Source organism: Bubalus kerabau, chromosome 2, assembly GCF_029407905.1.
Source record: "Bubalus kerabau isolate K-KA32 ecotype Philippines breed swamp buffalo chromosome 2, PCC_UOA_SB_1v2, whole genome shotgun sequence".
Taxonomy (NCBI): Eukaryota; Metazoa; Chordata; class Mammalia; order Artiodactyla; family Bovidae; genus Bubalus; species Bubalus kerabau.
This window is the reverse complement of record NC_073625.1, coordinates 194,763,268-194,777,598: the sequence shown is the minus strand read 5'-3', so window position 1 is coordinate 194,777,598 and position 14,331 is coordinate 194,763,268. Positions and strand designations below refer to the sequence as shown.

Below are 14,331 nucleotides of genomic sequence, written 5' to 3'. Positions count from 1 at the left end.
CTCAGGGACTTCCCTGGTGGTCGAGTGGTTAAGACTCTCCAATCCCAATGCAGGGTGCCTGGGTTCCATCGCTGGTCAGGGATCTAGATCCCACATGCCACGGCTAAGAGTCAAATGCCACAGCAAAGATCGAGGATCCTGTGTACTTCAACTAAGACCTGGTGCAGCCCAATAAATAAAATATTTAAAAAGAAAATCTACCTCAAAGGACTGTGGTGAGAATTATATGAAACAATGTTGGGAAAGCATTAAGCATGACTTATGGCCTAGCATCAGAGAAGGCAATGGCGCCCCACTCCAGTACTCTTGCCCAGAAAATCCCATGGACAGAGGAGCCTGGTAGGCTGCAGTCCATGGGGTCACGAAGACTCGGACATGACTGAACAACTTCACTTTCACTTTTCACTTTCATGCATTGGAGAAGGAAATGGCACCCCATGGGGGAGCCTGGTGGGCTGCCGTCTCTGGGGTCGCACAGAGTCGGACATGACTGAAGCGACTTAGCAGCAGCAGCAGCAGCAGCATGGCCTAGCATGCCATGGGTTCTCAATTCATGATTTTTTCCCCTTTCTGATTCCAAGCCTAAATATTGTTCTTTTTCCTTTACAGCATACTATGAAACGTTTTCATGCACTACTATTCGTTAGATTCCTTTTGGTTGTAAGCAACAATAAGCCACTTCAAACTATCTTAAGGAAAAGGGCAGCTTCTTTTAAGGGTACAAGAGTTTCTTAGGGCATCTCTTAGAATCCAGAATATCAGGGATGATCTGAAGCTGGGGAATGGATGCCCCTGTGAGGAGAGGGGACTTTTTTAGGGGGAGGGGCAGTCTGTAGCTGCTTTTTAAAGTTTATTTGTGCTGGGTCTTCGTTGTAGCATGCGGGCTCCAGAGCACACGTGCTCAGTATCCCCATGGGATTTTAGTTCCCCAACCAGAGGTTGAACACATGTCCCCTGCTTGAAAAGCAGATTCTTAACCACTGGACCACAAGGGAAGTTCCTGTAGCTGCTTAATTTTATTTTTTTTAACTGAAGTATTGTTTTTTAATAGAAGGATAATTGCTTTACAATATTATGTTGGTTTCTGCCTTACAGCATGAATCAGCTGTAAGTATACATATGTTCCCTCCCTCTTGGTGGCGCTAGAATCTGTCTGCCAATGCGGGATATGCAAGAAACTGAGTTTGATCCCCGGGTGGGGAGGAGCCCCTGGAGGAGGAAAAGGCAATCCACTCCAGTATTCTTGCTTGGAGAATCCGTGGACAGAGGAGCCTGGAGAGCTCGAGTTCATGGGGGTCCCAAAGAGTCGAACATGACTGAGCACGCACACAGCCTCCCTCTGGAACCCCTCTCCCACCCCTCACCGCATCCCATCCATGTCTGTTGCGCGGGTTGGGCTCCCTGTGTTACGCAGCAGCCTCCCAGCAGCCGGTTATTTCACACATGGTAGTGCAGGTGTTTCAGCGGTACTCTCTCTGTCCCACCTCTCCTTCCCACCCTGTGTCCACAAGTCTGCTCCCTGAAGCTGCTTTCCTTCGCTGCGTCCTTCTCTGACTGTGCCTGGCTCCCCAGGCTCCTCAGGCAACAGGAGGTGGGGCGCGGTCACTCACAGGAGCAGCTGCGCTCACTCCCTGATCCAGCCCAGCTGGTCAGGCTCTTCAGAGGAAGGGCCTGCAACTGGCGCAGTAAACAGAGGCTGGCAGGACAGTCACCTTGCAGCTGCTGCAGCTACTCACATGGGAACAAACAGGGCAAATGGGGCCAGGAGAGATTTCTCAGGAAGAGGCTGCTGGGAAGATGGTTCAGTAAGAGCCCCCTCTGACCTTTCCATGAGAATGAGGAATGCCACTTTGATCAGCAGCTTACAATTAGGGGTCTTCTGAGTGGGCTACATGCTGATCCAAAAAATACCAAGTCAGGACATGGCCAGAGATCAAAAAAAAAAAAAAAAAAAAAGGAGAAGAAAGGGATTGGCCTGTTTAGGCATGCTTTTCCTGTCTAACCCCATCAGGCAGAGCCTAAAAGTGCTCCATGGTTCCTGTGCTTCTGCCCATCATTGGCAGGAGTCTGGAGGCTGGCTGCAGAAAGGCCAGAGTAGGAAAGGTATTCAGGAAACTTATTGAAAGCCATTAGAATGTTTTTAGAACCAGGCAAGCTGTCATTAAAATGTCTTAGGAGCTATGGTCTGAGACGAATATTTAATCATGCAGTGTAGGGAAGGTTAGAGGAAGTGATTCAGACTTCCCTCTACACAAAGTGGATGGAAAAGTGACGTGAGGGTTGTGAGAAGCCAGGCTGCCATTGCAAGTCATAGAATCGAGAATCATAAATACCTTGCCCCCTGTCATGGACCAGAAAGACCAGTGTCACCTGGTTAGTCCTGGTCCTCCGCGTACACGAAAGCTTGAACATTTCCATGCTTCACGATTTCCCCAAATGGAAAGCAGGGTCTCGCCTTCCGTCTGCAGTGCTATTGTCAGGAACTGAGACATGATCCTCGTGGTCATAAGCAAGGAGAACGTTGCTGTTTCTTACTGTGCACAGTCCATCACAAACTTGAGGTAAATCTGTGGTTACTTTCCTTTGTATTTTGTCCATCCTGTACATGTTGGGTTTTTCTTGTTTGGCTAGCCATTCTTTCTAAAGTCTTGACTCTCTGGCAGGCTTTCATTTTTTAAAAATATTAACTTATTTTTGGCTGCATTGGGTCTTAGTTGAGACACTAAGGATCTTCGTTGTGGCGCTTGGGCTTAGTCGCCCCACGGCACGTGGGATCTTAGTTCCCTGACCAGGGATCGAACCTGCGTCCCCTGCATTACAAGGCAGATTCTTAACCACTGAACCACCAGGGAAGTCATGAAAAGTGACTTCTGAGTGGGCTACATGCTGATCCAAAAAATACCAAGTTGGGACATGGCCAGAGACCAAAAAAAAAAAAAAAGAAGAAGAACCAGATTGGGCTACTTTGCAAAGTCACTACTTTCTTTGCAAGTATATTTCTTGTCTTTTGTAACATCCTTTAGTCACCAAGGCTTTTTTTTTTTAAATCTACAGGGTATAACCAGAACTGAGGAGGCTGGTTGCAAAACCAATTCTGTTTGAAAGTGGTGGAGTTGCCTGTTGTCAGAGATGATGATAGAGGCTCAGGGAGGCCTCTGAAGCATCACCCTGGGCTGGAGCTCACAGGGGAGCGGAACAGGTTAAGGAGACAGTATCCGCATCTGTCAGAGCAAAGAAATGGCCTGGACAAAGTTGCTCAGGATGAATGAGATGAGGGGAGTGGCACATATCCTGGGAAGAACAGAGAATGCAAAATCTGGATGGGAAACCCGCTGTGGAGGAAACCAGAACCCAACAAGTAAGGACATCCCTCCCAAGTCCTTCAAGCCGTACTTCATATGTGTTGGAACGAGTTTCAGTGTACTCAAATACAGGAAACCAGAATGAGTTATAAAGCTGTGTGGCAGAACTAAGGAAACACATTTATAGAAACAGCCAGGGAGGGACTTTCGTGGTGGTCCGGTGGTTAAGACTCTGCGCTTCCCATGCAGGAGGTCCGGGTTTGATCTGCGGTCGGGGAAACTAGATCCCACATGCTGCAGCTAAGACCTGGTGCAGCCAAATAAATTAAAAAGAAAAAAAAAAGAGCCTGATAAAAAAGAAAGAAATAGGAAGTGACAGCTGAACACGGATGGGACCCGCTCTGCAGCCCTGGGGCCACTCGGGAGACTTGTGGTTCTCTCAGTGCCATCCCCACACCCGCAGCCCCTGGGAACTTGTTAGAAATGCACGCCCTTGGGCCCCGATGCTGGGCAGTGCTTTATCACACCCTCGGGGTGGCTCTGCTGCCCTCTAATATTTGGTGACCACTGGGCTAGGTTGTACGTCAAGGCTGTATATTGTCACGCTGCTTATTTAACTTATATGCAGAGTACATCATGAGAAATGCTGGGCTGGATGAAGCACAAGCTGGAATCAAGATTGCCAGGAGAAATATCAATAACCTCAGATATGCAGATGACACCACCCTTATGGCAGAAAGTGAAGAACTAAAGAGCCTCTTGATGAAAGTGAAAGAGGAGAGTGAAAAAGTTGGCTTAAAGGTCAACATTCAGAAAACTAAGATCCTGGCATCTGGTCCCATGACTTCATGACAAATAGATGGGGAAACCGTGGAAACAGTGGCAGACTTTTATTTTTCTGGGCTCCAAAATCACTGCAGATGGTAACTGCAGCCATGAAATTAAAAGACACTTGCTCCTTGGAGGAAAAGCTATGACCAACCTAGACAGCATATTAAAAAGCAGAGACATTACTTTGCCAACAAAGGTCCATCTAGTCAAGGCTATGGTTTTTGTAGTAGTCATGTATGGATGTGAGATTTGAACTATAAAGAAAGCTGAGCGCCAAAGAATTGATGCTTTTGAACTGTGGTGTTGGAGAAGACTCTTGAGAGTCCCTTGGATTGCAAAGAGATTCAACCAGTCAATTCTCAAGGAAATCAGTCCTGGATAGTCATTTTAAGGACTGATGCTGAAGTGAAATTCCAATACTTTGGCCACCTGATGCAAAGAACTGACACAATTGAAAAGACCCTGATGCTGGGAAAGATTGAAGGCAGGAGGAGAAGAGGATGACAGAGGATGAGATGGTTGGATGCCATTACCGACTCAACGGACATGAGTTTGAACAAGGTCAGGAGTTGGTGATGGACAAGGAAGCCTGGTGTGCTGCAGTCCATGGGGTCGCAAAGAGTCAGATGTGACTGAGCAACTGAACTGAACTGGACTGGACTGGACTAGGTTTGTCTCCCGCTCAGGGCTAGAGTTTGGGCAGAACAAAATTGCTCAGCTCCCTTCCAGAACCAGACGCTTTCTCACGAGGAGACTGTCATCGAGGCTCCCCAAGGACAGAAACAGAATCAAACTACCATGCCACAACTCCTTCACTCACTCCCCAGACATTTATTAAGCCTCGAGGGCCGCAGCAGACATTCACCAGTTTTGGACAACTTTGTCCCGAACTAGCTGACCATGGGGCTCGGTGGCATCTGGCGGCAGCAGGGCCAGGTAGACGGGAGTCTCAGCCCCCTCCTCCACTGTCCTGGAGGCACAAGCGCCCCCCAAGTCCGTCTTCACCCACCCGGGGCAGCATGCGTTCAGCAGAATCCTGTCGGCTTTCCTCTTCTCCTCCAGGCGCCGGGCCAGGATTCTCGATAAGACTGTGACCCCCAGTTTGGACACCCCATAAGCCGAGTTGGGCCAGCCCTCCCTCTCATGCACCTCGTTTTTCGTATCCTCCACAAACTTCTTCATGAGGTCCACCAGGTCCTCCTCTGTGAGTGTCTCGCACCGGAACTTCTCTTGCAGATCTTCGCTGCAGTTTTCAAGGGCTTGGGAGCCCTGTGAACTACTGACGTTCACCACTCTGCCTGAAACAGGATAACGAAACATACAGAAGCGTGTCACAAATATACCATCGCTGGTTGATTGCTGACAAACATGTGGTTCAGTCACGGGGCAGGTTTAATTTCTGATTTAAGAAATGATTCTAGCAGTCATTACAAAAAGCTCCAAAAGGCATTTGAAAAAGATGCAAGAAGGCACCTGTGGATTTTAACTTTTTGCGCTTTGTTCTCCCAAAAAGAACATAATGAGAACATAATTCCATTCATAACATGTGCTAAAGAGCAGTGATTTTCCATTAGGTGAACAGGAGGCAGGTCTACAGTAGGATCACCAGGCAGTTTGGTAAAACACACCCCCTACATACACACACACAATTCCAGATGTTTATGAACTTGCTTTCCTGGAGACAGCACCCTGACCTTTAGATTATTTCCTAGGGCCAAGGGGCCACCTCGGCATACCTGAGTGCCAAAGTCAGAATCAAGCCATCCCTTGCCGATGACCCTTGTCTGTCCTTAATGATGGATACTCTCACATGCGGAAGGGGTTGCGTCTCCAACCCGGATTTGATTTTCATCGCTATTTTTTTAGCCCATAGTTAACAAATAATTAAATATAGTTTAATGAGTTCATCTTCATATTAGCAATGATTCACAGCTACTAAACAGACAGTTCTGTCCATAACATAAAATAGGCCAAAAACTAGAAAGCAATCTGAAGCATTGGTGGAAATCCCCAAACCAGTAAATGTGTGACTTTACACATTTTGTCCAACATCAAGAAACACCAGATTTGGGGAGTTCTTTTCTCCCATGTTATCCTGGATCCATGTTCACTGCATCCAACAGAATAACTGGATTTTATTTCATTTTGTAAGCGGCATTCGCCAGAGGTGCACATTTGTGGGGTGGGATGTGAGCTTGCTGGGGTGTCCTTGCGGGCCCAGCCCCATATGGAGACGCCCTCACTCTGGCCTTGTGCCTGAGCATCCCGTGTCATCCCCAGAACCTAAGACTCTTCAGTGTTTTCTTTTCTTTTCCTTCATTCCTTCCTTCCTTTTCTCTCTCTCTTGTAATACCTATTTCTTTCCAAACTTTTAACTTTGAAAAACTTTGTAGCCTACACAGAATTTGCAAGAATAGTTAGTAGACATCCATATAACCTGTAGGCTTCCCTGGTGGCTCAGATGGTAAAGCGTCTGCCTACAATGCAGGAGACCTGGGTTCAATCCCTGGGTTGGGAAGATCCCCTGGAGAAGGAAATGGCAACCCACTCCAGCACTCTTGCCTGGAAAATCCCATAGATGGCGGAGCCTGGTAGGCTACAGTCCATGTGGTCGCAAAAAGTCGGACACGACTGAGCGACTTCACTTCCACTTCCATATAACCTGCATCTGAGTTGACTAACTGTTAAGCATTTTGCCACATTCTCTTTCACTCTTTCTCTTAATTGTAGACAGGTAGCATAAAGTAGGGCTTCCCTGGTGTCTCAGATGGTAAAGCATCTACCTGCAATGAGGAAGACCCAGGTTCGATCCCTGGGTCGGGAAGATCCCCTGGAGAAGGAAATGGCAACCCACTCCAGTACTCTTGCCTGGAAAATTCCATGGACGGAGGAGTGTGGTAGGCTACAGTCCATGGGGTTGCAAAGAGTTGGACACGACTTAGCGACTTCACTTCACCCTGCATAAAGTGAAAGTCAGTCATTCATGTCTGACTCTTTGTGACTTCATGGACTATAGAGTCCATGGAATTCTCCAGACCAGAATACTGGAGTGGGTAGCCTTTCTTTCCCTTCTCCAGAGGTAGCGTAAGGCTTCACCTTAAACACTTTAGTATCCATAAGTAAGGACGCTCCCTTCCATAACCACAAAGGTGGTCACACTCAAGCTATTTATCAGGGTACAACAGTATTATCTAAAGTATAGTCCATATTCAAGTCTCCCAGATTGTCTCAATAATCTTCCTTGACAAGTTTTTTTTTTTTTTCATCCAGGGTCCAATGTGGAATCACCGATTGCGTTTAGTTGTCCTTTTTAGTCTGTTTTAGTCTAGAGCAGTTGACAGTGAGCTTGAAGCCTCTAAGCCATTGTTTTATAGTATTTCCCCCAGTTTGGATTGGCAAGATTCTTTTTTTATTTTAATGATTATATTTGTCTCAATATTTTGATCAGGAATTCTGCTTTGCTGAAGTTACATTCTTCATTACTTGCTAAGCAGCTTTGTTCTCAAATGCTTGGCTGCTACAAGGAATTAAATTCAAACAGGAAAGCAGGAAAGAAAAGAAAAAAAATTACAGGAGCTACTCTGTGCCTTTGGCGGAAATAAGCTTCTAAGAGGGAGAGGCATCTTCTTTGATCTCAAGGCACACCTCTGGGAGAGGGGCCAAGGGGTGACAGTGGCAGCAGTTAAGTTGGTCCAATCAGCCCTGAGAAGGGCTGAGACACACCCTCATCACCACCACCCTTTGCTGAGGGTCAGGTGGACCCACCTGCCTGCAAACAACGCTATAGCATCCTGGAAAGAGTGGGCATATAGCTCCCCCTAGTGGCTCAACATATTAAAAAGCAGAGACATGCCAACAATGTCTTGAGAGTCCCTTGGACTGCAAGGAGATCCAACCGGTCCATCCTGAAGGAAATTTAAAAGTAATAACAAGTCCTGAATATCTATTGGAAGGACTGATGCTGAAGCTGAAACTCCAGTACTTTGGCCACATGATGCGAAGAACTGACTCATTTGAAAAGACCTTGCTGCTGGGAAAGACTAAAGGCTGGGAGGAGAAGGGGACCACAGAGGATGAGATGGTTGGATGGCATCACCGACTCAACGGACATGAGTTTGAGCAAGCTTTGGGAGTTGGTGATGGACAGGGAAGCCTGGCGTGCTGCAGTCCACGGGGTCGCAAAGAGTTGGACACGACTGAGCGACTGAGCTGTACTGAAGTGGCTCTACAGTTGCTTAACCTATTCACTCAATCTGGAACCAACAAGCGAGCTGGGTAACTTTCTTTAAAGCGACATTATATATGCGTTAGTATACTGTATTGGTGTTTTTCTTTCTGGCTTACTTCCTAAAAAAAGAGTGGCTTTTAAATCACTTTTGAATGGGGAGAAAGTGATTCCCTATAAACCAAGGGGCTATGATGTTCAGTGTTTTGCCCTCCAGGTAAACAGGAAGTTTGTCAAAAAGTCACAATTATTCTCAATGTGTTACAAACTGAAGATTCCTGCTTTGGTAATTACTGTTACAGAAAACTGGTTGAAGACCATGATTGACCAGCTTTGGGTTGATCCCTGGGCCCCACCCTCCATGAAGCTTCCTTTTATCTTTCAAAATGGCTTGTTCACAGTCGTTTCACATACTGTGATCCTTCCTTCACTAGAACTAATTATCCTGATGTGATTGAAATCAGGAAATGGGGATACTGTTTCCAGTTCTATTACTACCTGACTGTATTTGCTTTTCTGGGCCTCAATATCCTTTTCTATAAACTGAAGGTGTAGGAACATAAATGTTCGCCAGTACCTTCCAGCTTTCAAATTCTATGATTCTGAAGTCTGTAGGGAGAGGACTTCCTGATACTTGGTAAAAGACACAACTGCAGTGAAGTACTACACAGCTATAAAAAAGATTAAGAAAGCTTTCTGTCCTGACCCGGAATGAGTCCCAGATATAGTAAGTGAAGAAAGCCAGGTGGCAAACATAATGTCTTTTTTTTTTTTTAAAGGGAGAGCAAAAATTTATATACATTTATTTTTGCTTAGAAAATAAATAAATGCTTGCATTTATTTAATTTTGTTTTTGGCCATGCCCCACGGCTGTGGGATCTTGGTTCCCCACCAGAGATTGAATCCTGGCCCTTGGCAGTGAGAGCAGTCTTAGCCACTGGACCACCAGGGAATTCCCTAGATTTGCCTTTAAAAACTTCATCCCCAGGCTTTCCCTGCTGGCTCAGTGACATAGAATCCGCCTGCCAATGCAGGAGACACCGGTTCAATCCCTGGTCCAGGCAGATCCCACATGCCTTGGAACAATGAAGCCCATTGCCACAAATACTGAGCTGTGCTCCAGAGCCCAGGAATAACAACCACTGAAGCTCTTGCCCTAGAACCCACGTTCCACAACAAGAGACATCAGTGCAAGGAGAAGACTGCACACCACAACGAAATCCTCTCCTCAGTGTGACTCCAGAAGACCCCGAGCAATAGCCAGCACAGCCAGAAATCAACCAACCAATCAATCAAATTATAAAAACTCCATCCCCCTGGCCCTGGGCACTCACCAACTCCATGCCTCTGGCCCCAAAGCTTCCTTCAACCGGCACTTGCAACTCTTACCTGTGAGCTTTCTATGATCCCATCCCATTAAAGAAACCAGTAAAGAGAATTACCTGTGGAAACTGAGGATGGGCAGGCAGGTGGATCTCTTACCATGCATCTTTTTAGATTTAAATAGCTGCACCTGAGAACATCTTTATTCAAAACGTTCAGTTAAGGAAAGCACATTTCCAAGAAAAAAAACTACAGAGCTCTTCTTTTCCTAAGAATCATGATTGATTTCTTGGAAAGAAAGTCCTCGGGGAAGCCAGCCTCTGTCCCCATCTTGCAGCACAATTGTAATTTACACAGTTAGTGTTCTTTGTCAGTGACAGTCTCCCCGACTGGACTCTGTGCTCCATGAACAGGACTGTCTGTGCCCACAACGCTCACCACTGTAACCCAGGCACCAGAGTAATGTTCAAGCTGGTTCTAGAAAAGGCAGAGGAACCAGAGATCAAATTGCCAACGTCTGCTGGATCATGGAAAAAGCAAGAGAGTTCCACAAAAACATCTATTTCTGCTTTATTGACTATGCCAAAGCCTTTGACTGTGTGGATCACAATAAACTGTGGAAAATTCTGAAAGGGATGGGAATACCAGAACACCTGATCTGCCTCTTGAGAAATTTGTATGCAGGTCAGGAAGCAACAGTTACAACTGGACATTGAACAACAGACTGGTTCCAAATACGAAAAGGAGTACGTGAAGGCTGTATATTGTCACCCTGTTTATTTAACTTATATGCAGAGTACATCATGAGAAACGCTGGACTGGAAGAAACACAAGCTGGAATCAAGATTGCCGGGAGAAATATCAATAACCTCAGATATGCAGATGACACCACCCTTATGGCAGAAAGTGAAGAGGAACTCAAAAGCCTCTTGATGAAAGTGAAAGTGGAGAGTGGAAAATGTTGGCTTAAAGCTCAACATTCAGAAAACGAAGATCATGGCATCCGGTCCCATCACTTCATGGGAAATAGATGGGGAAAGAGTGGAAACAGTATCAGACTTTATTTTTCTGGGCTCCAAAATCACTACAGATGGTGACTGCAGCCATGAAATTAAAAGACGCTTACTCCTTGGAAGGAAAGTTATGACCTAGATAGCATATTCAAAAGCAGAGACATTACTTTGCCAACAAAGGTTCATCTAGTCAAGGCTATGTTTTTTCCTGTGGTCATGTATGGATGTGAGAGTTGGACTGTGAAGAAGGCTGAGTGCCCAAGAATTGATGCTTTTGAACTGTGGTGTTGGAGAAGACTCTTGAGAGTCCCTTGGACTGCAAGGAGATCCAACTAGTCCATTCTGAAGGAGATCAGCCCTGGGATTTCTTTGGAAAGAAGGATGCTAAAGCTGAAAGTCCAGTACTTTGGCCACCTCATGCGAAGAGTTGACTCATTGGAAAAGACTCTGATGCTGGGAGGGATTGGGGGCAGGAGGAGAAGGGGACGACAGAGGATGAGATGGCTGGATGGCATCACTGACTCAATGGACGTGAGTCTGGGTGAACTCCGGGAGTTGGTGATGGACAGGGAGGCCTGGCGTGCTGGGATTCATGGGGTCGCAAAGAGTCGGACACGACTGAGCGACTGATCTGATCTGATCTGATGGTAGGTGCTCAATACATGCTTGTGGAAACAGTAATAAATGTGATTTAGTGAATATGTGAAGGTGTGGGTAAGATATTTCCTAATAAAGAAAAGTTTCCTCTGGATGTTCTGAATCAGCTTGGCAAAGGTTGGTACAAGAAGAAAAGAATACAGACAAATTCATAATCATGCAAGAAGAGACCCTTTCCCCAGGCCCCAGGTGAGCTGGGTGAGGATGGTCACCTTGGGGAGTTGAGAAGGACTCACTGAGGTTGCTCAAAGGCAAGATGCTTTATGGGACTTGCAACACCTTCTCCTTCTAGGGTTGAGTTAATGACTTGGGACCCAAGATTGCTATGGATCATACATACCTTTTATTGTTGTTGTTTTGCAGGAGGTGGGAGTTGAGCCTTTAATAAACGGTGATGGGACAACGGGGTAGCCATTTGCAAAATGGTACATTTAGATCCCCTCTCCTTCCTTCAGTTCAGTTGCTCAGTCATGTCCGACTCTCTGTGACCCCATGGACTGCAGGACGCCAGGCTTCCCTGTCCATCACCAACTCCCAGAACTTACTCAAACTCAAGTCCATTGCGTCAGTGATGCCATCCAACCATCTCATCCTCTGTTGTCCCCTTCTCCTCAATGGATCGGGTATCTAAACATACACATATCTAGACATGGCTAAGGGAATTCATGCCTACCAACACACAAGTTAGGGAGGAAAAGTGAAATAATTCTTCCATAAATTTGGTATGGGATGAGACGGTTGGATAGCACCACCGATTCAATGGGCATGAACTTGGGCAAACTCCGGGAGATGGTGAGGGACATGGAAACCTGGCTGTCTGCAGTCCATGGAGTCTCAAAGAGTCGGACACAACTTGGCAACTGAACAGCAAAGTACCTGTCTTTCAATAAGGCTGAAATGTTCAGATGAGAAGCCAGGTACTGTGAGAAGATAACACAGCTTTCTATTTTTTTCCCCTACAGAGAAATAGCCCGCCTGGAAGACTCCTGGGGGACGGGTCCCTGCGGCTCACTCCTTGCTAAGAGAGACAACCTGACGGTCAGCAAAGCTGGACTCACCATGAGGTTTGACTATAGGCAGTAATTCGGTGCAGACGTTTCTCGTGGCAAAGAAGTTTGTCTTCAGCGTCATCTCAGCTTGAATGTCAAAGGGTGTTGGATCATCAGCTTTTCAAAAAGAGAAGGAAACAAAGTCACACATTTCCCCCCTGAAATTCTCAAGACAAAGTGGATCTTACCTCTGATTAAAAGCAAAGCAAGGTAACTTTAAAACAATTTCAAGGACTCCCCTGGTGACTCAGTGGTAAGGAATCTGCCTGCCAATGCAGGGGACATGTATTCCATCCCTGATCTGGGAAGATCCCACGTGCTGCAGAACAGCTAAGCCCGTGGGCCACAACCATTGAGCCTGTGCTCTAGGGCCCTGGAGCCGCAACTACTGAGCCCCTGTGCCACAACTACTGAAGCCCGAGCACCCTAGAGCTCTTGCTCTGTGACAAGAGAAACCACTGCAATGAGAAGCCTGCATACAACTAGAGAGCCGTCCCGACTTGCCACAGCTAGAGAAAAGCCGGCACAACAACGGAGATCCAGCCCAGCCAAAGATGTTTAAATAAATTAAAAGCAGGAGGCTGATGGTTCTCAGACGTCCAGGCTCTATCTGAAGCATCCGCAGGGCCTGTTAGAACACAGCTTTCTGGGACCTGCCCCCAGAGTTTGGGATTTAGGAGTTCCGGGTTGGGGCTTCATAATTTGCATTTCTAATTCAGTTCCCAGGTGACGCTCCAACTACCGGTTTGTGAGCTACACTTGGAGCAGCAGTGGTCAAACCCATCTTGAAAGGGCATAGGAGGAGGCACCTGGCGATTCTGCTAAAATGCAGATTACAGTTCAGCAGGTGTCGGTCTGAGGCTGGCAATTCTGCGATTCCCGCAGTTCCCAGGGTTGCAGGTACTGCTGGTCGAGGGTCCAAACGCTGAGGGGCCAGGGTTGCCAGATGAGGTCAGTATGCCCCCCATGTGTTGTCCACCCATCCCTCAGCTGTGGGCTCCGAGGGGGTGTCCGCCAACTCTCCGCCTGAGAGCGCAGAAAGCCCGGCAGACTGAGTTGCCCCAACGGGTGGGTGCCCCGGGCGGTCCAACGCCCAAGGCCGAGGGAAATGAAGACAGGCTTCACAATGCTTCGTTTTCCTCCGCTCGGCCTCTTAGATTTCTCTTTCCCATTAGGTTGTAAGTGAGGCCGGCCTTTTATTTCTACCCGCAGCACAAGGCAGATCAATAACTTTCTTATTCGAGTCATGGAGCAAGTAATCTCCATCTCCCTGCCCCTCTCCAAAGAAAGATGCTACTTAAAACCACCCTTAAAAAAGAAAAACCCAGAACAAACCCTCTATGTTTGATAACAAGCGGAGCTTCCCTGGGGGTGGGAACCACACTCGCTTCCTTTTTGCCAGAGCCTATCAAAGCCCTGCGTTAAAGAGACCCAAGTCCACTAGCGTACATTTGCGCGCTAATCCGTGTCTCCGAGACTCACTTCCTGTCCCGAGCAGATGCCTCCTGGTGTCTATGAATGCGCCCTTTGAGGGAAAGCGAAAGCCCAAAGAGAGCTTGGAGACCCTTCGCAGAGCAAATGTTTCTGGCATTAGAAAGCTGATGAGCTTAGCAGGGCGTGGTCCCCTCCCCGGAGACCGACTCTCTTGCAAAACTCAGCAGCTGATTGTTCTGGGAGGGTCCCGGGTGGAGCACTGTGGCGCACAGGCCCGCACAGGCCGGCGGGCAGGCGGGGCACGCTGTGCCCGGCACCGCGGCTGCTCTCGAGCGAAACGAACCGCTCCCGCGACTCCGTGGGAAGCGAGAACCAGCGGTGGGAGGCGAGAGCTGAGCGCATCCCGAGGGGCGGGCGCTGCCTTTCAGATCACTCCAGTGGACGGGGGTGGGTGGGGGGGGGGTGCGGGGGGCGCGTGCAATTCGTCTCGGGGCGCC

General features: G+C 47.5%; 2 protein-coding genes and 1 long non-coding RNA gene across 7 annotated transcripts in view; 1 reads left to right on the top strand and 2 right to left on the bottom strand.

The window, feature by feature from the left end:
- DOP1B (DOP1 leucine zipper like protein B) overlaps nt 1-14,331 on the bottom strand; it is a 171,527-nt gene that overhangs the window by 133,811 nt on the left and 23,385 nt on the right. The window lies entirely within an intron of this gene.
- The window catches only part of CBR3 (carbonyl reductase 3), a 9,863-nt gene continuing 473 nt past the window's right edge, over nt 4,942-14,331 (bottom strand). The window contains exons 1-3 of one of the 3 annotated variants that reach the window (XM_055569911.1): nt 13,850-14,084; nt 12,410-12,517; nt 4,942-5,431 (exon numbers count right to left, since the gene is read on the bottom strand). In XM_055569911.1, coding sequence (XP_055425886.1) covers nt 4,995-5,431; nt 12,410-12,517; nt 13,850-13,991 — 687 coding nt within the window. In that variant the 5' untranslated portion in view covers nt 13,992-14,084 and the 3' untranslated portion in view covers nt 4,942-4,994. Of the gene's footprint in view, nt 5,432-12,409; nt 12,518-12,880; nt 13,082-13,849; nt 14,085-14,331 lie in introns of those variants that run through there. The other 2 variants (XM_055569912.1, XM_055569910.1) reach the window with 2 other exon arrangements.
- Nucleotides 13,219-14,331, top strand: part of LOC129644312 (uncharacterized) — a 24,319-nt gene continuing 23,206 nt past the window's right edge. Inside the window, exon 1 of the long non-coding RNA XR_008710799.1 lies at nt 13,219-13,351. This is a non-coding gene — a long non-coding RNA (uncharacterized LOC129644312). The remainder of the gene's footprint in view (nt 13,352-14,331) is intronic.